Genomic DNA, 25,819 nt, shown 5'->3' on the forward strand with positions numbered 1-25,819 from the left:
AATGAGGTAGGTCACATATTGCGACCCACTGTGATTAGCTGCTATCACAAGGATAGTTGCATTCTGGGGTCTTAAGAACACCATGTCTGTCACTGCTTTTAAATAAAGCAATCTGTTTTATTAAATGAGTTATCCTTAAAGAAAAATGGGATGCATTTAAAAACAAGCATTTGCAATGCAATGGGTCTCGCATTTCTCAGAGTTAGAGCTATTAGCAGTTGTAAAAGCCCAACCGGAACTTTCTTGCCATATAAAATGGAAAAAAAGAACGCGATCGCGCTGCTACAGTTCACTCGTAGTGAAACCTATCGGTAAAAGTGTAATTATCCACTTAACCGGCAAAAGTACAATTAACTATGTAACAGGGTCGATGTTATGGAAATCACTCGACTTCTGCCCAGCTAGATCGCGCTGCGAACAAAGATAAAGTGTAGTCCAAAAGCCAGGCGGAAAACAGCGAGCCTCACATGTTTTCAGTACTTGGTTGCTGCGCTCGAGGAGGGCTAACCACCAGAAAAGGCATGACGTATGCATGCCTTCCACTAATGAAAGCAAGCTGATTTTAAAAGGCAAGCCCACAAACTAATGAAAGGCACTGACGTGACATGGACGGGGCTCCGAGCACTTTTCTAACTCCTAAAGCGTCTTGCGCAAGCGCATGCGACTCAGGCTCGACCCTAAAAATACATGCATAGCTTTTGGAGATTTTTTGCAGTTTATATACACAAAAAAAGGTGGGGGGGCTTATTGTGAGAGCTATTTGTATGCTATGTCTATAGGTTAACATGTCTAGGTGGTCGAGATACCCCTTTCCTATGAGAAAGGCAGCACTCACTTCCAGAGACATTTCACTCAAGGGCAAATATTTGGGTAATTTAAACTCCACCTTCCCATAAATACCAAGAGCCTTTCCAGTCGTCTTATATATTTAAAGAATGCATTTGTTGGAGGCCTTCGGGAAGAATGAGAGTTTAGTGCCCCAGAAATTAGCGGAGTAGAGAGAATTACACAGCTACCTCTCCATGCTGCTCGTCACTAGCTGAAATGTGAAAAATCGCAAACTTTTTATACATAACACAGGCCAGGCACCAAACCGCCCCCTATATTTAATAATTAACACAATTTTCGGTGGTGTTTACTTTATCAATCTTTAAAGCATGAAAATCTCAGTGTGACCTGTCCTCATCGGCACCTGATCAACAGGGTACGCAGGTTGCTGCAGAGGGCTCTCAACCCCCGTACTATCTCATGGCTCAGAGGATGATTAAGTCGGGAGTAAGCTCATTCTTAACAGATAGAATGGATTCTGCGGCCATGCCTTCAACTAATTGCAGCATGTAGCAATGCAGATGGATGCTCAGGTGACTGAACATGGCCTGCACATTATATAAAACACACAGTGCAGAAATATACAAGATACACCCTTGTGCGAGACGTGCATTTGTTAGCAGCAGTGATCAGCCCGTTTATATTTATCAAGTTACAGAGGTAATAGGAGCTCCTGCTGGGGTGGCTTCATTTCCATGTTAGGACCAGCACTCCTCCCGCTCGATGTCTGCCGCCCCCCCTCGTTTCCCTTTCCCATGACCTGCACAGTGCTTCAGATTTTTGTGAAAAGTCTTTACATACATTGGTGTCAATAGCAGACCTGTTTTACTGTGAGCAGACAGCTTGTGAAATCTCCCCCAGGACCACGTCATTTTTGCAGTCGGCTGCCAAATTCTCCCCCATTGCAGATCTTGTTTTTCCTTTCTCTCAGCTCGGTTTAACGAGATACTGTGGAATGGTGACAAAACCAGGGCACACAAAAATAGCAAGCATTTGGAACGCAATAGTCTTGTGTTTGCTCGAGTCAGAGCTCATAGCGTTGTAAATTACTGACTGGAAATTTATTGCCACACAGACTGAAAATAACAAAAGGAAGAGAGCAAGGGTGAGCTGACCCTGTGAAAGCCCCCCTCTGCTGTTGGTTTATCTTTACAGAGGGAGCTGGTGGGGAGGAGCAACTGAACAAGCACCCACACTGTTGAGGTGGAACAGGCAAATGCCCAAAAAAAGTCCCTCACAGAAGAGATAAACAGGATGTAACGTACTTACACAGTACTTTGTGCTGCTCCCAAAGTGAAAAAATGCAGGACAAAGAGGCAGAACTGACCACTAGCAAGTAAGGATTTTTGAAGGACACTGCAACTAACAAATGAGAATGCTGGAACTCACTCTATACTTAAAAGTATACAGCAGGCTGAACGCTAACGCTCGCCTTAAAAATTAAAAGTTTTACAAAGATTTTTTAAGCCCTGCCTACTCTTAAAAAAAAGTTTTGCCAACATTCACAAAGGAGAAGATGTCCCTTGTGGACCCCTTCCTATTTGTGAATGGTTTACCACTACTGTTCTGTAGTCAGCAAAATAGTATTGTTTTGTGAATAGATTTCAGTCACAAAAAACTAATACATCTCATTTCGAATCACTATTATGAAGGGACACCTTCAACACACCCCTTCTGAATACAGTTTCTGTTTGTACTCACAAACCCAAATTGTATAATATTTTACCAAATATGTGTTTGGTACATATTGAAAGACCATTTTGCAGTCACAAATGGATCGATTTAGCTAATCTGACCCTTTGCAGTTGCAAAAAGCCTTCATACCTCTGGCTCCGAATGCGCATGGTGGTGTGGCAAGATGGTGTACGTTTCTGAGAGTGGGTTGGAGGTTGAGTCTTAAAAGAGATGTTTATGTCTTGGTGGGTGTGATAGACCTTGAATAGAATTAAAAACAGAAGTGCAGAATTTGGACAAGGCCTCTTTGTACACTGAGAACCACCTACACTGCTGTCTGACTGGGGAAGAACAATCTATGGAAGCTGAGCAGTGTCCAGGCGGCAAAGCTTAATGTTTTTCCTAGAGGAAATAAATAAAAGTGTCAACCTGTGTGTTGGCCAAAGAATTGACAAAGAGAAATCTAAAGTTAAGGTGGTTCATGCAGCTGTTGATTAGTTCTTATTAAAATACACAAATAAGAGGAAGACTGTTAGCCCTAATCCACACACACTGTGAGAGAAGTGGGACAGTTGGCTTTTTGCTCTTTAACAAGGAGGTCTACCTGAAGGAATGGACCCAATAAGACTGAGGCACTCATTCCAACCCTGGAGGGCAGCGGAAGCACCGCCAACAGGCTGGCGGTGCTTCCTGGGCTATTCTGACCGCGGCGGTAAAGCCGCGGTCAGAAAAGGGGAACCGGCGGTTTCCCGCCGGTTTTCCCCTGGCCCAGGGAATCCTCCATGGCGGCGCTGCTTGCAGCGCCGCCATGGGGATTCCGACCCCCTTCCCGCCAGCCTGTTTCTGGTGGTTCTCACCGACAGAACCAGGATGGCGGGAACGGGTGTCGTGGGGCCCCTCTGGGCCCCTGCACTGCCCATGTCACTGGCATGGGCAGTGCAGGGACCGACGGGTGCCACTGCACCCGTCGCACCCCTGCAACTCCGCCGGCTCCATTCGGAGCCGGCTTCCTCGTTCCAGGGGCTTTCCCGCTGGGCCGGCGGGTGGCCTTTTGGCGGTCACCCGCCGGCCCAGCGGGAAAGCCAGAATGGCCGCCGTGGTCTCAGAATGACCGCCATAATGTGTTTATTTTGTTTTTGGAAACAGTAAGACTGTAGTATGAACTCAGAATAAGATATTTTGGAATAATTGTTATAGTTCCAATAATAATAAGGGTATTATTTGAGACTACATTTACTATAATCCATCCCTCTAGAGTTCAGTAGTTACTGTAGTCAAGCAGATGTGGTTTGGGAGGCCTGAAGAGGGGGGATGCCTGTGGCTGGGTAGAAGTAACATTGGTTGGGAGGGAAGTTGAATTGGGGAGAGGAGGTGATCATGACTTATGGAAGAAGAAAAATATGTGGATGCTCTTTTAGGAGAGTTCACATCAGCAGTGAACTGGCACTTACTGCCAAAAGGCAGGGAAGAAATTTGTGAACTGCCGATGAGGATGTGTGGTAAGGGAGGGAAAGGAAAACATTCATTTAATCATCACTGCATTGGTGACAATAAAGTGAAAGAAGGAGTATTGTGGCACTGCTGTGTGTTTCTCACTGTGGGTCCACAGCCTTAACTTCCCACTTCATTAGAGGTGCTACCTTATCTACTGCAGCATTGACAGTTTTACTGTATCACTAGTTTGACACCACTATATTGTCCCTACGTGTACCTCAACTCTAACAATAATCATAATAAAAACGTGTTTGTTTATGTAGGGCTTCATACCGAACTCTGCACTTTACCCCTGCTAACCAGGAGTAGAGCGCTGGTGCTCCCCTTTAAACATGGTTAAACTGGCTTATTCCTGATTGACACATTCAACTTGCCTGGAAGTCCCTAGCATATGGTGTAGAAAGCACATATAATGCCTGAAGTTAAACGCCAGTTATGAACTGCCACACCTGTTGTGCCTTCCATTGTAGTGGCAGTACATTCATTGGGTAAAACCTGCAGTGCAACTTGTTAAAATAACCCTTTAACATACTAGTAAGTCACCACTATTTAAACCTTGTAGCCCACATGATAGGGTGCATGATAATTAAAGGTTGGACATGTAGAGAATGAATGTTTCCATGATCTGACAATGACAGTGCCCTAAAGGCTATGTTCACTGTGTCAGACCAAGTTGTCCTATGTAGAAAACCAGAGTACAGATTAAACTACTAATACTATATCTCTGGAATAGGACCAGCTAGGAAAAAAATTAAAGCACAATTGTTTGAAAAACTATTAACATACAAATCAAATGTGAAAAACAATATTAATATATATTAAGGAAAATAATCTTTTACCCCACTGGTTAGGGTGTGCCCAGGAATCTGCTCCATGTACCCACTTCAGACCACTTTCTGGAGCTGCGCAATATCAGAAGCTGTCTGTGACATGACAGGAAGCCTGAAGGACTGGAACTGCTCCCTCTTGTACCCAGGACAAAGAAGTGGATGCCAAAGGTCAGCTGGCTTACATCCTTAGTAGGTACAGGGAGGATACAATAGCCTTTTTCTGGAAGTACTCAGCTGACTAGTGTCAATAGGATCTGGACCGGACCTTCTGTTGGCCCTTTTCTGACCCTATGTGAGTCTCAAAATTCCTCCTCTAAGACCTTGGGCTGCTTTAGAAATGTCCTTCTGTGGTTGATTGGTACTTAAAAAACTAAGAGCCTGATTTAGAACTTGGCAGATGGGTTACTCTGTCACAACGGTGATGGATATCCCGTGGCCGAAATCTAAATCCCATAAGACATAATGGGATTTATATTCAATGGCCCCCATCCCCCTAAAGAAAAGTATATGGTGAGGCCAGTCCCTAGGAGATGGGTTTCCTGGGGCTGGAATTTGCCGGGTGAGGTAGGCCGTGCCACCCCACCCACAAAATAAACATTATTAATAATAAGAAGCCGGGCCCCAGGGGATGGGGTCCACAGGGCGGAAATCACCCATTGAATATTCCCCGGACTGTCCACCCACCTTAGTAGTATTTAAGGAGCTTTCTGCCTTTTGTCAGGATGATGGACAGCTTACCAAAGGGCCCCCAGTGCTTTCACGCTGGTTTTGGTGGCGCGTTCTTGATGCCCAGGAATATGAGGACATCCCCACCAAACAAAGAAGCACTTTCTTCATATAGCTAAGAAGAAAATCATTGGTTTGGTGGAGATTTACGTCTTTGTAGTATTGTTGTCCTCTCTATAGGAAGAGTCCTGTTATCACAAAATTCGTTATGTATTCATAATTCCAAATTGCAATTCGGTAACATTTTACTGAATTTATGCTTGGTTTCATAGCGTTGTAAATTACTGACTGGAAATTTATTGCCACACAGACTGAAAATAACAAAAGGAAGAGAGCAAGGGTGAGCTGACCCTGTGAAAGCCCCCCTCTGCTGTTGGTTTATCTTTACAGAGGGAGCTGGTGGGGAGGAGCAACTGAACAAGCACCCACACTGTTGAGGTGGAACAGGCAAATGCCCAAAAAAAGTCCCTCACAGAAGAGATAAACAGGATGTAACGTACTTACACAGTACTTTGTGCTGCTCCCAAAGTGAAAAAATGCAGGACAAAGAGGCAGAACTGACCACTAGCAAGTAAGGATTTTTGAAGGACACTGCAACTAACAAATGAGAATGCTGGAACTCACTCTATACTTAAAAGTATACAGCAGGCTGAACGCTAACGCTCGCCTTAAAAATTAAAAGTTTTACAAAGATTTTTTAAGCCCTGCCTACTCTTAAAAAAAAGTTTTGCCAACATTCACAAAGGAGAAGATGTCCCTTGTGGACCCCTTCCTATTTGTGAATGGTTTACCACTACTTTTCTGTAGTCAGCAAAATAGTATTGTTTTGTGAATAGATTTCAGTCACAAAAAACTAATACATCTCATTTCGAATCACTATTATGAAGGGACACCTTCAACACACCCCTTCTGAATACAGTTTCTGTTTGTACTCACAAACCCAAATTGTATAATATTTTACCAAATATGTGTTTGGTACATATTGAAAGACCATTTTGCAGTCACAAATGGATCGATTTAGCTAATCTGACCCTTTGCAGTTGCAAAAAGCCTTCATACCTCTGGCTCCGAATGCGCATGGTGGTGTGGCAAGATGGTGTACGTTTCTGAGAGTGGGTTGGAGGTTGAGTCTTAAAAGAGATGTTTATGTCTTGGTGGGTGTGATAGACCTTGAATAGAATTAAAAACAGAAGTGCAGAATTTGGACAAGGCCTCTTTGTACACTGAGAACCACCTACACTGCTGTCTGACTGGGGAAGAACAATCTATGGAAGCTGAGCAGTGTCCAGGCGGCAAAGCTTAATGTTTTTCCTAGAGGAAATAAATAAAAGTGTCAACCTGTGTGTTGGCCAAAGAATTGACAAAGAGAAATCTAAAGTTAAGGTGGTTCATGCAGCTGTTGATTAGTTCTTATTAAAATACACAAATAAGAGGAAGACTGTTAGCCCTAATCCACACACACTGTGAGAGAAGTGGGACAGTTGGCTTTTTGCTCTTTAACAAGGAGGTCTACCTGAAGGAATGGACCCAATAAGACTGAGGCACTCATTCCAACCCTGGAGGGCAGCGGAAGCACCGCCAACAGGCTGGCGGTGCTTCCTGGGCTATTCTGACCGCGGCGGTAAAGCCGCGGTCAGAAAAGGGGAACCGGCGGTTTCCCGCCGGTTTTCCCCTGGCCCAGGGAATCCTCCATGGCGGCGCTGCTTGCAGCGCCGCCATGGGGATTCCGACCCCCTTCCCGCCAGCCTGTTTCTGGTGGTTCTCACCGACAGAACCAGGATGGCGGGAACGGGTGTCGTGGGGCCCCTCTGGGCCCCTGCACTGCCCATGTCACTGGCATGGGCAGTGCAGGGACACCCTAACAGGGCCCCATACAGATTTTCACTGTCTGCTTTGCAGACAGTGAAAATCGTGACGGGTGCCACTGCACCCGTCGCACCCCTGCAACTCCGCCGGCTCCATTCGGAGCCGGCTTCCTCGTTGCAGGGGCTTTCCCGCTGGGCCGGCGGGCGGCCTTTTGGCGGTCACCCGCCGGCCCAGCGGGAAAGCCAGAATGGCCGCCGTGGTCTCAGAATGACCGCCATAATGTGTTTATTTTGTTTTTGGAAACAGTAAGACTGTAGTATGAACTCAGAATAAGATATTTTGGAATAATTGTTATAGTTCCAATAATAATTAGGGTATTATTTGAGACTACATTTACTATAATCCATCCCTCTAGAGTTCAGTAGTTACTGTAGTCAAGCAGATGTGGTTTGGGAGGCCTGAAGAGGGGGGATGCCTGTGGCTGGGTAGAAGTAACATTGGTTGGGAGGGAAGTTGAATTGGGGAGACGAGGTGATCATGACTTATGGAAGAAGAAAAATATGTGGATGCTCTTTTAGGAGAGTTCACATCAGCAGTGAACTGGCACTTACTGCCAAAAGGCAGGGAAGAAATTTGTGAACTGCCGATGAGGATGTGTGGTAAGGGAGGGTAAGGAAAACATCCATTTAATCATCACTGCATTGGTGACAATAAAGTGAAAGAAGGAGTATTGTGGCACTGCTGTGTGTTTCTCACTGTGGGTCCACAGCCTTAACTTCCCACTTCATTAGAGGTGCTACCTTATCTACTGCAGCATTGACAGTTTTACTGTATCACTAGTTTGACACCACTATATTGTCCCTACGTGTACCTCAACTCTAACAATAATCATAATAAAAACGTGTTTGTTTATGTAGGGCTTCATACCGAACTCTGCACTTTACCCCTGCTAACCAGGAGTAGAGCGCTGGTGCTCCCCCTTTAAACATGGTTAAACTGGCTTATTCCTGATTGACACATTCAACTTGCCTGGAAGTCCCTAGCATATGGTGTAGAAAGCACATATAATGCCTGAAGTTAAACGCCAGTTATGAACTGCCACACCTGTTGTGCCTTCCATTGTAGTGGCAGTACATTCATTGGGTAAAACCTGCAGTGCAACTTGTTAAAATAACCCTTTAACATACTAGTAAGTCACCACTATTTAAACCTTGTAGCCCACATGATAGGGTGCATGATAATTAAAGGTTGGACATGTAGAGAATGAATGTTTCCATGATCTGACAATGACAGTGCCCTAAAGGCTATGTTCACTGTGTCAGACCAAGTTGTCCTATGTAGAAAACCAGAGTACAGATTAAACTACTAATACTATATCTCTGGAATAGGACCAGCTAGGAAAAAAATTAAAGCACAATTGTTTGAAAAACTATTAACATACAAATCAAATGTGAAAAACAATATTAATATATATTAAGGAAAATAATCTTTTACCCCACTGGTTAGGGTGTGCCCAGGAATCTGCTCCATGTACCCACTTCAGACCACTTTCTGGAGCTGCGCAATATCAGAAGCTGTCTGTGACATGACAGGAAGCCTGAAGGACTGGAACTGCTCCCTCTTGTACCCAGGACAAAGAAGTGGATGCCAAAGGTCAGCTGGCTTACATCCTTAGTAGGTACAGGGAGGATACAATAGCCTTTTTCTGGAAGTACTCAGCTGACTAGTGTCAATAGGATCTGGACCGGACCTTCTGTTGGCCCTTTTCTGACCCTATGTGAGTCTCAAAATTCCTCCTCTAAGACCTTGGGCTGCTTTAGAAATGTCCTTCTGTGGTTGATTGGTACTTAAAAAACTAAGAGCCTGATTTAGAACTTGGCAGATGGGTTACTCTGTCACAACGGTGACGGATATCCCGTGGCCGAAATCTAAATCCCATAAGACATAATGGGATTTATATTCAATGGCCCCCATCCCCCTAAAGAAAAGTATATGGTGAGGCCAGTCCCTAGGAGATGGGTTTCCTGGGGCTGGAATTTGCCGGGTGAGGTAGGCCGTGCCCCCCCACCCACAAAATAAACATTATTAATAATAAGAAGCCGGGCCCCAGGGGATGGGGTCCACAGGGCGGAAATCACCCATTGAATATTCCCCGGACTGTCCACCCACCTTAGTAGTATTTAAGGAGCTTTCTGCCTTTTGTCAGGATGATGGACAGCTTACCAAAGGGCCCCCAGTGCTTTCACGCTGGTTTTGGTGGCGCGTTCTTGATGCCCAGGAATATGAGGACATCCCCACCAAACAAAGAAGCACTTTCTTCATATAGCTAAGAAGAAAATCATTGGTTTGGTGGAGATTTACGTCTTTGTAGTCTTGTTGTCCTCTCTATAGGAAGAGTCCTGTTATCACAAAATTCGTTATGTATTCATAATTCCAAATTGCAATTCGGTAACATTTTACTGAATTTATGCATACCGAAATGCATTTTACTAGTTGCAAAAAGCCAGAGTTTGCGAATTGGGCTGTTTGCGACTGGTAAAACTCGTGATACATCTGGCCCATAGTGAGTACTATAGACCAGATCATCCACTTTTTAGTTACTGAAAAATGGTTAATATAGAGTGTGGCATCTGTATGTTGCCTTTATCGATCCACGGGCAGCATTTAATGCAATTCCCAGGGCAAAATTATGGACAGTACTAAAGGAAATGGATGCCCTAGGTAACATCTTGGATACTCTTCTTAGACTCCATAACAACACTTATGCCCTGGTCAGATTGGGTAATGGATGGAGATTTAACTGCTTGGATCCCAGCTGATAAAGCGGTCAGGAATGAGAGCGTCTTGGCACCAACTCTTTTCTCACTTTATATTAATGGTGCAATTGACTATCTCACAGCCTGTAATAATGATTCCCCTAAAATGACTGGAGTAAGGTTCCCTGCTCTTTTGTTTGCTGATGATACTTTGCTCATATGGAAGCCCACAATGGGTCTTCAATACCTTCTAGACTAATTGGTGTGTTTTTGTGATTCTTGAGGTCTCAAACTAAACTAAAAGTCTATATCCTGGTCCTTACACATCTCTAAGAGTCAGTTAGCACTGTAATATTCTTTGTCAACTCTATTAAAGCGCTTTACATCTACAATTACCACATTCAAATCACCAGCACTGGAGGGTGACAGAGCCAAGGCTTGAGGGGCAGCAACTTATGTTTAGCAATATTGTTGTTTTTAAAATCACTGTTAAATCTACCTCAGAGTACCCCTACATTACTGCTTCATTTAGATATTGGTATTAAAGGTATTACAGCAGTAATCAAGCTCACACCTCTTTTCTACTAGGGTACAATTTGGTACATAGGGGAACTAGCCCTGTAATAAGCTTGCTAACAAATGTGTATAGCTGTTGATCAGGATTGTACGATACCCTGGCTCAAGTAGGTGAAAAATTGGTTGTTGAACTGAGAACTTCAAGAGCTGTGGGCTGTACCCATCATGTTCACTAGGGGTGCATGCAATCTTCTAAAGACTTGATGTTGGTTGCATGTAAAGGAGTCCTAGTATCAGTCTGTAAGAGATGGAAGTATTACTGACCACTTTCTGGGCATCAAATATGCTCCAATGTTCCCTAGATTAAATTACTCTACACTCAGCCAAACATCTACATATTAAATATAGATACAGAATCCTATTGCAAAAGTTTTCACAAGTAATTGGATAACTATCAGCTCTCCATTGCTCCAAGGTTGCTTTCTTCCGTGTCGCTCACAGAAGAAAACTGAGGCACATTATCTTTTTTGGGGGGATGCTACCAATATGCTATTTTTTAAGGGCTGTGCAGTATAAAGAGGCCTGGTGGACAATGACATCTCACAGAAGAAGTGAAATAGGTTTTAGTTTGGTTCACTTTTTACAAACAACTTGGTATCTATGAAGCAAACTGTTATTATGATATAATACATTATTTGTATATATACAAATATTTTTAGGTGCCTATGCATATATTTTATATGCCTTTTGTATCTGAACTTTAATGATGATGCATTTAACTATTTAATTATTGCAGTTTTATAGGAAAATACCCCAAAATGCACATTGAATGATGATATTTTGGTGTTCTACCTTACTTAAAATGACACCTCTTATTTTTGGCCATGTGTGCCCGGCAGGTTTTGGGCACCAAACCCTGTGCCTAACACCCCGCTGATCACAAGCCATGCAGAGTGGTGCTTGGGTGCATGACCTGGACAGCACCAAACCCCATGTTGTGAATGGCTAGAGGCTGTGGGTGGTGTGGAGTTGGCTGCCTGCGGGGAGTTAGATGTAGATCCACGCCATACACGGCCCAATACCTTGCATGACATGAGGTTGGCTGACCTCTAGGGGTACACTTTCTCGCTCCACTACACTGTAACCTTGCCATGGACTGCTAATTACCCACATATTACAACTGTCATGGTATGCTCCATGCTTTCATTGATAACAACATCCAGAATTACATAATAGATGATAAAAGTGTCCATGCCGAGGGGAGCGAGTAACAGCTACTTTACGACATGAGTTATAGTTACTTGAGATAACTACATCTGGTGAATTTCAGTGATTTTGTTAGTTTAAAGCATTATGTTTTAACTGACATTTTCACCTAACTATAACGTCCCTTTAACCTTTGGGTTTTTCTGTGAATTTCTAAGGGTTTTTTTGCAAAGCAAGATATTGACCTAACTATAATGGCACTTTAACCTGTTTTTCACTGAACATATGTGTGTGTATACAACCTGTTTTTGAATAAGTTAGGATTTTTCACTTTTTTGGTTATGTTCCTCTTTTATATAAAACAGCAGAGAGAAATATGCAAAGGAAAGCCAACTTGGAGTATTGCGTTGTTAACACTTCTCATTGTCTTTGAAAATAGGAACTGGATGAAGCTGTACGAGCTAAGAAAAGCATGGGGAAGGATAATAATATTTTATTAGAAAAGCTAAAGGATATCCATATGATCTGGGATGACTCCCAGCAAAACCTTCAGGACAAAGAGAGGCAAATGGCTCAGTTAGATAAAACTCTGCGGACGTCATACTATGAGGCCAAAGCAGCACAAAACCTTCACCAAGCTTTCCTCAGTCAGCTGTCTACTCTGTTGGGCAATGGCTTTATCACAGTCCCTTCCACAGAAGAAGCAATTAAGGAGAGAATACAAGAAGTATGTGCCAGTGAACAATCTTGGAAAGCTGTAAGTACTCTTTGGGGCACATCTTGTAAACTATTGTATTTATTTCTGTATTTATATATCATTTTTTGTTTTATAATACTTTAGAGTCAATTTGTCCAAAAGGTTGTAAAATATTAACTCTACAAAATAATTAATGAAAAGTAACAATGGTAAAAACATTTGGTAATGTTTAGATTGGAAGTCTCTGTTGAGAAGGTGGTCAATCAGGCATTTTAACATTACTAAAAAGGTAGAAAACTGTATGTAGTGGAGTAGGTAATGTTGTAGTCTAGGGAATAAGAGGGTACAAGGAATGAAAGCACAAGGAAATCCAAAAGAGTGGTCACGGTGAGTCACAAAACATAGAAAGTATGAATGATACAAAAAAAAATGTAAGTGAGATAATCGAAGAAAATGATATGTGTGTGAAGAAAAGGGATAAGCAAATAATAGTCTAAAACATGAATTTTGAATGACTTGAAGCAGAGCACATTATGTCTAGGTAGTCCAACACAGAGAGAAGGGCAGTAATGTAAACTTGAAAGCATCATAGTTTAAAAATGTTTCACATGATGGAATCACCTTAAAACTAACCACATTTCCTAAAGTTAGTGTGATACTAGCAACAACTGCTTTCTATTGCAACTACAATATGTTTTCATCCTTTATATTTGTTCCATTTTGTGACCCCCCCCCAAAACCAGGTATTCACTACAATGCATTTCAATGATATAAAAATGTCAGCTCCTTAAGTGATCACCAAAAAAAAAAATAACATGTATGCTTCTTGGAGCATTCCACCCTAGTAACCCAAAAAACAAATCCAACAAACAATTATGGGAATTTCACCTCAAAAGGGTCTGATATACAACAGCAATAATAAGCGGGGTAGAGTGAGGCTCTTGGCATCCTTTGACTCCATCAACCCTATCATTAATTGCCCGGGTGCAGATAGGCTTTAAGGCATGGACAAAGTGGACAGCTGTCCAGGAACCCACATTCCAAGGGGCTCCCTTGGTAAACAGAGTGGAAAGTCAAACGTTTTTCCTCATACAGTCCACTCCATCACTGCGTTGCCCTGTACACAGTGGAGAGCTCAAATACTTCATTTATTTTTGCACTAGTACCACAAGTGTTATGCAAAAGAATTGCATTTTTAGAAAACTGAAACAGCAGCAGACCTACCAAAATGCTAAATTCAATTACAGAAAGAAATGGTTTAATCTATTCTCATTCATGCTTTCTTACGATACTGATTGGCAGATAAGGAATTTGAGCTTTGGGTGGTTATTTCTGAATGTTTGATTCAATAATGTTTGGTATAATTAGGGCTTTAAATAGCAAAATGTGTAATAAATTAGAATGTGTTCCCAACAGGATCCCACAAATTACATCTTGCCCAGGGCCCCCAAAATTCTTAAGCTGTCACTGCCCCTGGATAATATTGCTTGCTTAATGGATTTCATTAGACATCAGGGTGACTGATAGGAAGGTTTTTTAGCATCCTTGAGTTTAGGGGGCTAAAGGCTCAGGAGAAAAAATGACAGAGAAAAGTATGTATGTGGTATTTCTGTAGTACAAACCTAGCCTAAAGGTAAAGGTGAGATGTACAGGTCAAAGGGAAAGATACATCCATTAGGTGATTGGAGGAGTAGTTGTTTTCTGAGACTGGAAAGTTACTGCATTGTGGTGTGGTGACTTTAAAGAAGCTTTTTCAGCTGTTCCCTAAATTGTAGAAGAGTTGAGGTGTTTCTGATGGATACAGTTCTAGATCCTGAGTGCATAGTTGGAAAGTGCCTGTTGTACTTCGTCTCCAGTCTTATAGTGCCCTAGCTGGAGTGCTTCAAGAGCTACTTGAGATGGTGAGTTTGTCAGACAGAAAGGAGGAGTTGCTGTCTGTGATGGTTTTGTCAATGAATGCAAAAAGAACAAGTGATGGACGTAATGCTGAACAATGTCAAACAAGCATCCTGGGACTGGTTTTGGGGTATCACCCCCTCATCAGCCAGGCTAGCTTGAATCCAGTGGCAGAGTGATGAGGGGTGATATCCTGAAACTGGTCCCAGGATGCTTGTTTCCGGTCCAGAGAGGACCTTGCCTGGCAGTTCGGCTGGACTGTTCCCAAGGGGAGCAGGGTCAGGACTGATTTGCATGCAGCTATGTCCAAAGTGGGGTGGCGTACTGGGCAAAAAACATTATGGATCAAACATAGATCTTTGTGACTGGGGGTGATTGTTTGCCTTGTTCAGCATTCCATCCGTCATCTGTTCTTTTTGGTTTCGTAGATGATGCAGCTGTTTTTGAAGATAATGGGAGCTGGTGGGAAAGATATATATGAAATTTGTATTGAACACAATATTTTAATCCAGATATGTAAATATCTGTATGGGAAATGGTTTTTATACCAACTATTTATTGAGTAAAATAGAAGATCATATATGATGCTCTAACAAATACAATTATGTTTCTGTTGGCCATGGGTAACCTTTGGCCTGGGGTGAGGACAGAATAGGTAATGTTTTCAACTGAAAATGTGCAAAATAGCGCATTTAAAGGTCAGAAAGTGAACAACAAAAAATCACGACTAGTAGCCAACTTTGCTGAACTACATACTTGTCCATTAAAGAACCATGCACTTTTATCAAGCAAAATGTCAAATACATAAACATGCACCCCGAGGATCATTTTATCACCTGAAATGCATTAAACAAAGTTCACCAGTCTGCGGTCTGCAGTAGTGTTGTTTCTCAAGTATGTAAGTGTACAGAACTTTTATTTTTAAATTCATTTAAGGTTTTAAACGGAGGGCATTCACTTAACTTTCAAGTTCTTTTTGAATATTAAAATCGTTATAGTGTTTTCTGCCTACTGAGCTCGTTCAATTTACTACTGAGACAGCCTCTTAAGCAGTAAGCAGTTCATATATTGGGAGTATGTTTTTCCATGTACAGACAGATAGCATGTTGGTGAATTTTACAATATTCACATACTTAGAAGATGGAATTGTGAATTCTGAACTAGAAATGAAGTATAGTTGCATGTAGTTAATAAATTCGTATTGAAAAATTCCCTCTTCTAAGCCCAGCAATCTGAACTAAGGGGGTGTCGAAAATAAACCTAATAGTGCACGTTTGTTTGTTTTGATCCAGTTGTTGTATTTTTTTATATGTATTAATTGATCCTGAGACTTACATGCATTTGTTTTGTAATCATTTTGTTCGGTAGACTCTGATCCTCAGCTGTTGAATGAAGGTGAATTTGTATATTATTTTATTGGTGGTGAATTTCAAGCTAACTCCGAATCGATTCAGAGTGCAAAGGAAAAAATAATTAGTGAAGAATACTGTCAAAACATGGGCATGTATAACATCATACAGCTCCAGATCCAAGAAAATTCAGAAACCCTATAAAATACCAATTGTCTTCTCCTCTATCATGGGTTTAAATAAGTCATAGCATGAAGTCTTATCTGTGTCCTTGGCTCTCCTTTCGAATTATGAAGTAGGGGGGGAGAAAAGAGTAAATTATCATAGGTCTATTTCGTACCCTTGATTTCCAGGTTGTTTTCTTGTGTGCTTATTGTTAGACCTGGCATCCCGTGGTTTCCCTCTGACTTTTGCCTTCAGACCTCTTGTTTTTGCTGACTTCGTATTTGCTGGTCTTAGGACCCTGCACACTTTACCATTGCTTGCACACCCTGCTTAAAACATGGTAACATTGGTTTATACCTGATTGGCATATTTAATTTGCTTATAAGTCCCTAGTAACATGTCCTATAAGTGCTCAGAGCATGCAAATCAAATGCTTCTACTGGGTCTGCAGCACTGATTGTGCCACCCACTTAAGTAGCCTTTTAAACATGTCTTAGGCCTGCCATTGCAGAGACGTTGTGTGCAATTTTAAACTGCGATGTTGACCTGGCAAAATAAACCTTTTACTAGGCCCAAAACGTCCTTTTTAATACTTATACGTCACATCAAAGGTAGGCTCTGGACAGCCCCAAGGGCAGGGGACAGTGTATTTAAAAAGCTAGACATGTACTTTTGAGTTTTACGTGTCCTAGTAGTCCTATCTCTCCAATATTATAACTTTGAAGTTGTCTAATTACATTTTATAAGTGTAATTCCCAAATGAGAATAGATGACCAGTTCATGTTTGATGTCTCTGGAATCACAATTTAAAATCCTAACTTATGGTAACGTCAGATTTTAAATTGTGATTCTGAAAATGCCACTTTTAGAAAGTTGAATTTTTCTTGCCTTAACCATTTGGTGCCTGCAGTCTGTGTTTGGTCACATGACTATGTGTACTTGGCATTTGGGCTTTGCGTACTCCTCCTAGACAGCCGCAGACAATGGAGACTTTGGGTGTGACTGTATGGGCCATCACTGGCAGTGTGGGAGGGAGGAGCTGGGTCTAGCCTCACTTACAACTGAATAGGCAGTGTTCTGTTTCTACACAAAGGGCTGCATATCCCCTGTAGTTAGTCTGGAGCCAGGGCACTAAAGGCAGGTCATCTGTGCACTTTAAAGGCATGCTTCTAGAAGAGTCTCTCCACTACAAAGGCACAACTGTTCATAAATACTGGACCTCAGACACCAACTCTTCAGTACACTTCTGGACCTTTGGATACTCTACTAGGATGGACTGCTGTGCTGCTACATGGACTGTCAGTCTGTTGGACTGCAACTCTGAGGGAGCTACTGCCCTTCTGTGCTGACATGTTGCCAGCTGCCCTCCTGCCTAGGGAGGAAGAACTGGACCTGCAACCCATCTTGAACCCAGGACCTCAGAGCGTCATCAAGGGCTAGTCAGCTGGCCTCCTGATCTGAGCCTCAGGGACATAAAACGCTCCCCAACAACTCCTGGGCCCATCCTCAGTGAGTTCCTGATTCTCAAGTGGTGCCTCTCAGCTCCTGGACCCTTGGTGTGGCTTATGGGCTCTTGAAATCAAGCTTTTGGGCTCTCTGTGACTGCGAACGGGCTTGTTCGCACTGATACTGCACCACTCACACAGAGAAGCAGCTTGAGCTGCCACCATCCAGTCACTTCACACAGCAGCATTGACAGCTCGCAGGGAACTGAAAACATGAGCACCATCCCACCCGTCCGCAATGCCCTGTCTGCTTATTGCACCACAGCAACTGTCGCCAGCGATGCTCATCTTCCTACTTGCGACCCTCTTTAACTCGAACAGAAGTCTTCGCACAAAATGTGAGGAGGCAAGTCTTCATGATCACTAATGTGGGACTGTGTCAGATCCGTAGTCTATCATGGTCAGCCTCAACTTTTTTCACTTTGATCCAGTCCAGCATGACCAAATAGCTGCGGTTGGCACATTACACTTTTAAGTGCTGTTTTACAGGTTATTCTTTAAAAATTCATAACTGCAGTTATACTGATTGGATTTTTGTAGTGTTTTCACAGTTTTACTTTTTGAAATGTTGCACAAATACTTTACACATTGTTAAGCCTGACTGAACTGCGCCAAAATGTCAGGGAGTGAGCACAGGTGAATTTGGGGTTTGTGTGTGTCTTACCCTCACAAGGATTGTGGTTATTATTATTTGACTGTGAGTGAAAGCCCACCCCTGTTCACTCTGATTTGATATGGTTGAATAGACCTTATTCCTGCCCTGTCTGCACTTCATCTTGACATTTTGTAGTGCATAGCTGTTAGCATTTCCTTCCTGCTGCAGCCTCACCATGCATCTCTTCATGTCCATCAGGACAAAGAATCGGACATTGGCCCACCTGGCACTTGCTGCCCACCTATCCTTACGAGCCAAACCAATACAAGGCACACCATCTACATATCATCCTGAAAGAGGTGATGGAGTGCTCAGTTAACAGGTGTTACATTAGAGTGTCGTTAGCAGGAATAACTATTCCCCCAGTATGGATTAGGGCAGAAAGGGGTTGACTTCCTGCCCAAATATTATAAGCCCCCCTACTATCTGTGGAGGCCAAACTAGGGACAGAGGGTAAAAGGCAAGGACTATATATGCTTGACTCTAGATCTTCATTATACCTGCGGCCATGTTAGACCTGTCAGCCTTAGGGGTGTCTTCCCCCAAACATTTTGCCTTTTTCCCTCCACTTTTGGTGAAATTCATTTTTGTTGGCTTTAGGATTCTGGAAATCACTGCTAAAGTGCTTGTACTCACTCCCCTAAACATGTCAAATTTGGCTTACACCTGATTGGCATATTTAATTTACGTATAAGTCCCTTGTAGAGTGGTATACCATATACCCAGGGCCTGTAAATTAAATGCTACTGGTGGGCCTGCAGCACATATAGTGCCACCCACTCAAGTACCCCCTTAAACATGTCCAGGCCTGCCATTACAATAGTTTTATACTGCCAATTCGACTAGGTAAATCAATCCCCTTGCTAAGCCCTAAACCACCCTTTTATTGCATATGTCACCCCTGAGTTAGGCCCTAGGTAGCCCAGAGGGCAGAGTGCATTATAATTGAAAGGTTGGACATATAGGCGCCAGATTTAAGAAAAGTGGCGCTGCATCTAGTGCAGCACCACTTTTCTTGCACCCCCTAGCACCACCCTATGCCACCATGTGTTTGCTGTACCTAAGATTTGGCGCACCATGGGGGTAGTTAGGGAACTAATGTCAGAATTTCTGATGCTAGTTCAGAGCTTTGCAGGATTAGCATAATGTTGACGCCAATCCTGCAAAGCCCATTGAGGCCCATTGTAAACAATGGTATGCCTCCTTTTAGTGCCTGGTCTGAGCAGGCATTAAAAGTGCTAAAAACAATGACACAAAGACATCTCTTAGAAGCCCTGTTTGCATACAGTATGCCTGGCGCAGGCATAATGTAGTGAGAAGGGTTCAAAGTGATGCAATGCATGCATTGTGCTACTTTGTAAGTTTGGTGCAACGATTTTGGCCTCGTTGGGCCACATTAGTGTAAAACAAATGATGCTAATGTGTCCCAAGAGGGCTCTTGGGCATTTAAATCTGTCCTAAACTTTTAAGTTTTACATGCACTGGTAATAAAAAACTCCTAAGTTAAGTTTTTCACGACTGTGAGGCCTACCTGTCTCATAGGATAACTTTGGGTTGCCTCATTACCTTTAATAAGTGGTCAGATTTGGTTGGCAACAGGTAAGCATTTCATGTTTAGTGTCTATGAACCTGTAGTTAAAAATCCTCTCTAAATGTAAAATCAGATTTTAAGTTACAATTTTGAGACTGCCATGTTTAATGAGTTGTCATTTTCCAGCCCTCGCTATTTGGTGCCTACAGTCTGTCCTACTTCACATGACTGGGTGTAGTTGGCAGTTGGACTTGGTTAACTCCTCCCAGACAGTCACACAATAGAGGGATTAAGTGTGCCTGAATGGGCCATCTGCTGGCAGGATGCTGGGCACCTTGAAACTGAACAGGCTGTGCTCTGCCTTCACACAATGGACTTGTCACCACTGCACTGTCCATGCAGTCAACTTGGAGCCAGGGCAGGGAAATCCAGGAACCCCAAGCATTTCAAAGGAAAACCTCTAGAAATATCTCCTACTTCAAAAAAGGGATCCTCAGACCCAGGCCCACCCTCCACTTCACTTTCTGGGCCTGCTGAAGGATTCTGAGAGAACTGCCTGCTGCTGAGGCCCGGTGTGTACTCCACAAGACTGCTTTGCTGCACCTTAAAAGACTTGCTGCTTGAGCCCTGCATCATCACTTGAACCAAGGACTACCAGAGTGATGTTTGCTGGCCTTCTGATCAGAGCCACAGGGACTTCAAAAGCTCCCAGCACCTGGAACTTGCATCTAGTCCCATCTGAGTTAATCCTAACCCCCTAGTGTTGTCCCTCCAGTCAAGGACCCTTGATTGTGATGTTATTAAGGTGCCCAAAATTCAAGATTTAGGACTAAGAATATTTTTTCTAAAAACTGCTCTGAGAAAAAGGGGAAGACCGGACCAACTTGCTTGTCAATCTGCTGATGGTGCAACGCCAGACGGCCTGACTTTGTGGTAGCTCCCACTAAATTCGGTTCAGCGATCCCCCTACAATGGGATATCCAGCCTCCTCGAACTTTTGTCAACTACAGCCTTCAGCTTCATCCCGCTGAAGATTTTTGAATAAATTTTTTTTATATCTTTTCCGCAACTCAATCCAGTGGGTCCCTGACAACTACCCCTCCTACTTGGACATCACCAGCAGTCTTGCTCCTCTGAAATTTGGCCCCTCAGAATGTTTTCTTGAAAATGTATTCTAAGTCTGAACGTAAAAACTGACCAGGCCCAATCCACTGTTGTATCTGAACTGTGCTCCATTGTGGCCAGCCATGTTTTTTGACTTTCACCCGGTCTTGCATGACTAGATATCACTGATTGGTTCTGTGAACTTTTAGGTGCTAGTTTTTACCTTAAACTTTAAAAAAAACATAACTCCAGTCTACTGATTGGATTTTTGTCATTTTGGTATCAAATAATTTGTTAAAATGTACACCATTTCTGTAAATTGGTGTGGAATTTTTCTACTGTTTGTGTGCTGCATAAATATTTTACACATTGCCTCTAAGTTAAGCCTGACTGTTTTTTTGTTGCAAGGTACCAAGGGTTAAGCATAGGTTAATTTCGTGACTTTTGTGGTTCACCCTGGCAGGGATTGTGGCTGTTGCTTGAACAGGGGTCACCCCCCCTATTCAACTAACAATCCCGTTTCTCACAGGCCGGACTTCTCAAGGGCTTACGTTGCCATCGGCCACACAAGGCAACCCATTTACTATGCCACGCAGCTCCACCTTGCATGACTATGTGTGGCATAGTAAACTAGGAGTAATGCATCACAATGCAAGTTGCTGCCTTGTGCTACTCTGCGTAGGGAAGGTGTTCTATGCGTGGAGTATCTGTGTTCCCAAGCACCAATCCATAGTTTTGGCGCATTCCCAGATTTACCAAGACTATTAAGACCTGGGAATGCACCAAAATGCTACGCCTTCACACGTCAAGCATAACAAGGAGAAATATGTTTATTTCTACTTGTTATTTCCTCTTTCTGCATGTGCTGCATTTTGCAGCACACGTAGAAAGAGGAAAATGCCTCAGGGGAATGTTTTTGTGCACAGGAGGTGCCACTTCCTGCACAAAAACAATCCTGACTGTAACACAAGCACTCCTGCTCCATGGCACAAGGGTGTCTGCATTGGAGCTTTGCAGCCACAAGTGGCCAATGCAGATGGAGCGCAAGAATAAACCATATACCAGTAATCATATTACATCCTTTCTCTCTCCATTTGACGTAGTGCAGCAAGTTGTCTAGCTGCATTGTGCCAAATGTTGATAAATCAGGACATCGGTGTGTATGGGAATAGAGCAAGACAGCAGCCCGCTTGTTTACAAATTGTTAGTGCTGCATTTGTATTGTTTTTACCATATTGGTGTTTTCTCCATAAATACACATGTTAAGGGGTCTGTTCCAGATGGCACCTTGTTAGTAGGTGGAGATGACTGCACCACTTCAACTACATTATACCAATCCCATATCAGTAGCATGTTTCCCCCTGCTGCTGGTTATTCTGTTATGCTCTAGTGACACAGAAGAGGGGTTCTGAAATAGCCTGGTACAGATTAAATAGATGCTTGCATATACAGGGAAAGACTGGGAGGATTGGTGCATGAGGCAAGCTATCTGATATACAGAAGGGTTCATTGAAAGGTGCTGATGTGCCCTTTGGCTGTAGGCCACGGAGTGGCATTTTGGAATTGAGACCATGAGGATAGGTCACAACAAGGACATGGCCTTTGCACTTGCCTGAAGGAGCACGGAAAGGTTTGGTTGAACATTTTTTCAGGACTTTTTTAGGGAGACAAGGCATCCAGAAAAAATAAAAATATATGGATTTGGCTCACTGGAAGTTCTTGGAGGCATGATTGTGATAACAGTGATAAAATATCTGAAGATTCAGTTATAATAAAATTATGGTCAACTGCCAGCAATCAGGGTATTTGGGACACAATGGAAACAAATTAGTATTACAGCTGCTGCTTTGCTGCTGCTTTATTTTTCTGTTATATGGTTGAAAGGAAATAAACGGTCAGATTTACAAGAAACTGGCTTAGCACTGTTCTGCACCAAACTCATCAGCACCGCACCAGTTTTTAAATGCAGGGCTGCACCATATTTACAAGAATACGGCACAGGCCTGCATTTCCCCCTGTGCCAGCGCTAATGTAAGCTGCTTGCACCAATGCAGGCATTCTTTCACCATAGTTCAAGGGTGTCTGCGATGAGGGAAGTAATTGTTTATGTGCAGGAAGGTAATCCTTCCTGCACATAAACAGTCTACAGTGGTGATTTGGCACTTCTATGTGTGCTGCAGAATGGAGTACACATAGAAGGACCAAAGTGTCAATTTTGAATGTTTGTTTACGTGCAGAAAGGGACACCTTCCTGCACATAAACAGTCATCCATGGCATTTTGCTTCTTCTATGTGTGTTGCAGAATGCAGGACACATAGAAAAAGCCAAAAACGAGGAGAACTAAAAGCATTCCTCCTCGTTTTACCATGCTAACACCACCTCTGTGGTGGCGTTAATTTTTGGCACGTTCACCGATTTATGATTTCTCGTAAATCTTGGGCAGCATCAAAAGCTATGGGTGTTGCAATGGAACACCCACTTCAACACCTGCTGCGCGCCCCTCTGTGGCGATAGGGCCTTGTAAATCTGGCCCATACAGCCCAAAGTGGAAAGGTCATTCTCAAGCCTCACTGCACTGGGCTTAACATTCTACTTATTTCATCAATCTCTACAATTCCATCTGGACTAGCCTTTAAACTTGTTTTGCATTTGGTATCTATGAGCCTGATTACAAGACTAATTTTTTTGTTCCTGTTTTGGATGTGGCCATCCTCTGGACCACAAGAGTTCTGGATGTATTGTTGCTCTATCATTTGGGGCTTATTTTCAGGAAATATGTTTTCTTCAATTTCCCCATATAATTTTCTTGCAGTTTCTTTATGTGCAATAGACATTCTCATTTCTTTATCACCCACTGTAAATTTATCCAGGAAATCTCTGTGCCTTGTGTTGAACCAAAGGATATTTTCTGCACATTGTGTTGTTATTTTCCTTATTAGCCACCTCAGTTTTTGAGACAGGTGTTAAAACTTTAGATGATCTGCCTTTCTCTGTGGTTGCTGCCATAAAATGGAATTCACTTCCAGTTGCCCTGCCTATAGCACAATCTCTTTAAGTTCAGGAAGGCTTTGAAAACTTGGCTGTTTCTACGTTCCTTTTAACTTTAACCAGTTTGTTCTTCAGGTTTTGTTTTATGAACTCTACGGTTTGGTATTCTCTAGTGCCAAGATACCCTCCCAGGTGAACTTCTGTGTTTTACAAGAACTAAACTTGCCCAAATCTTCACAAACTTTGGCATTAGGCCTCAAGACAGAGCACTGGAAAAGCTATGCATTGGACTCATCTCTGCAAGAGCACTGCATACTTCTTGCTGGTAGACTGACATATTTTCATCTGATTCGCTAACAGATCTACTTGGGAGCGAATTACTTGCTGACCAGCCTCTCCCACCTCCCTACCCTTCTTAAAGGCGGCTGCTGCGTGGTGAAAGAACGACCTCACTGACCCTTGGTCAGCTCCCCAATGCACAGCTCCACCTGATAGCTGCTGCCCCTCTGCACTGCTCCACGCTCCAGGTCTTGTGCTTGAGGCCCTCCTCCACCTGCAAGTTCCCACCTGCGTCTCATCCCTGATGGTCCAGTGGTGAGTCTCTCTCTGTCTCTGCTCTTACTCTTTGCTCTGCATCTCTGTATCTCTGTATCTCTTGTTCTGTTTTCTAGCCTTTTTGGCATTTTTCTTTCAATATTTCCATTCTTATTCTGCTGTTTTTATTTTGTTTCTCTCCCCTTCCTGACCTTGATGACTCCTGGTGGCACTCAGTGCTCGGAACCCCTCAGATACCCACTGACCACACATGCAATCTCTGAATCATCCTCAACTCCTTGCTCTCAATAAACTTCCAAATCAAGGCTATCTCATCCACCTGTTTCCACATGCTCTGAAAGGTTTTCAAATGGATCCCCATCAAGTCCGAGAGAACAGTCACCCAGGCGCTCGCCAGCAGCAAGTTAGACAACTGCGATGCATTCTATACTGGCACCACCCAAAAACTTTGAGAGAAACTACAGAGAATCCAAAACACCTCGGCCAGACTCATCCTGGACATCCCCCGCCACAGCCACATCACTGCTCACCTGAGAGACCTTCACTGGGTTTTAATCAACAGAAGAATCACCTTCAAGCTCCTCATACACGTTTACAAGGCCCTCAACAGCATTAGACCTTACCTCAACCACCGCCTGTCCTTCTACATGCCCACCAGCCTCCTTCTCTCGGCTGAACTCAGCTGGAGGAAGATCCTTCTCTTACCTCAATGTGCAGACCTGGAATGCTCTTTCGCTACATCTCAGGCAATCACCCACACTGCCTCAATTCAAGATGGAGCACAAGACCTGGCTCTTCGACTGAACTGCAACTGCTCTCCCCTAGCACCTTGAGACCCTAACGGATGATTAGCAACACTATACAAGAACACTGATTGATTGATTGATTGCATATAAAAAATTTTTAGTTGCTGCTGCTTATGTGCAACGGAAGTCCATCATATAAATTCTGAAACAAATGCTCTTTTCTAACAAAAAAAGGGAACAAAATGTAGATTTTCTATCTCACTGGTCAGGAGGATGTTACCTTGCTCAGGCCTAACTTTATGCCCATGTCTTATGTTGTTGCCGAATAACTGTAGAGTTTCCAATTAATCATTGTGCTATACTGTCAGACGGCAAGATATTACATTTTAAACTCTGGATTTTTTTAATCTGTTTAAATAACAACTGGTGTAATTTAGAAGCATCTGCTCTTGCTACACAATCTACGTTTATTATTGACACCGTGCAAATAGGAGTGCTTAATTAACATGAATGTTTTACAAATGATGCCCGTTTATCAGAATGCCATGGATTGTGCAAGTGTCATCGCACTCCCTTTGAATCCCAGTGATGTCACCTGGTTGTCAAAGGGCCGCGTTCAGACAAGAGGTGCAAGGGCAGTGCAAGGCAGGTAGTACGATCAGCCGCCCCAATTGACGTCAATAGAGCAGACAATTAAATCACTAGCAAACACATATTAGAATAAATTCACCTGACTCCGGGCTCTAAACTCTCACTCATTGTGAGTGAGTCTCACACAGCTGGAGGTCAGG

At 43.0% G+C, this 25,819-nt stretch overlaps 1 protein-coding gene across 1 annotated transcript in view; it reads left to right on the forward strand.

Moving 5' to 3' along the window:
* The window catches only part of LOC138259541 (coiled-coil domain-containing protein 170-like), a 439,156-nt gene that overhangs the window by 341,355 nt on the left and 71,982 nt on the right, over positions 1–25,819 (forward strand). The window contains exon 8 of the mRNA XM_069207352.1: positions 12,276–12,593. Coding sequence (XP_069063453.1) covers positions 12,276–12,593 — 318 coding nt within the window. The remainder of the gene's footprint in view (positions 1–12,275; positions 12,594–25,819) is intronic.

This window comes from Pleurodeles waltl, chromosome 9 (assembly GCF_031143425.1).
Source record: "Pleurodeles waltl isolate 20211129_DDA chromosome 9, aPleWal1.hap1.20221129, whole genome shotgun sequence".
Taxonomy (NCBI): domain Eukaryota; kingdom Metazoa; phylum Chordata; class Amphibia; order Caudata; family Salamandridae; genus Pleurodeles; species Pleurodeles waltl.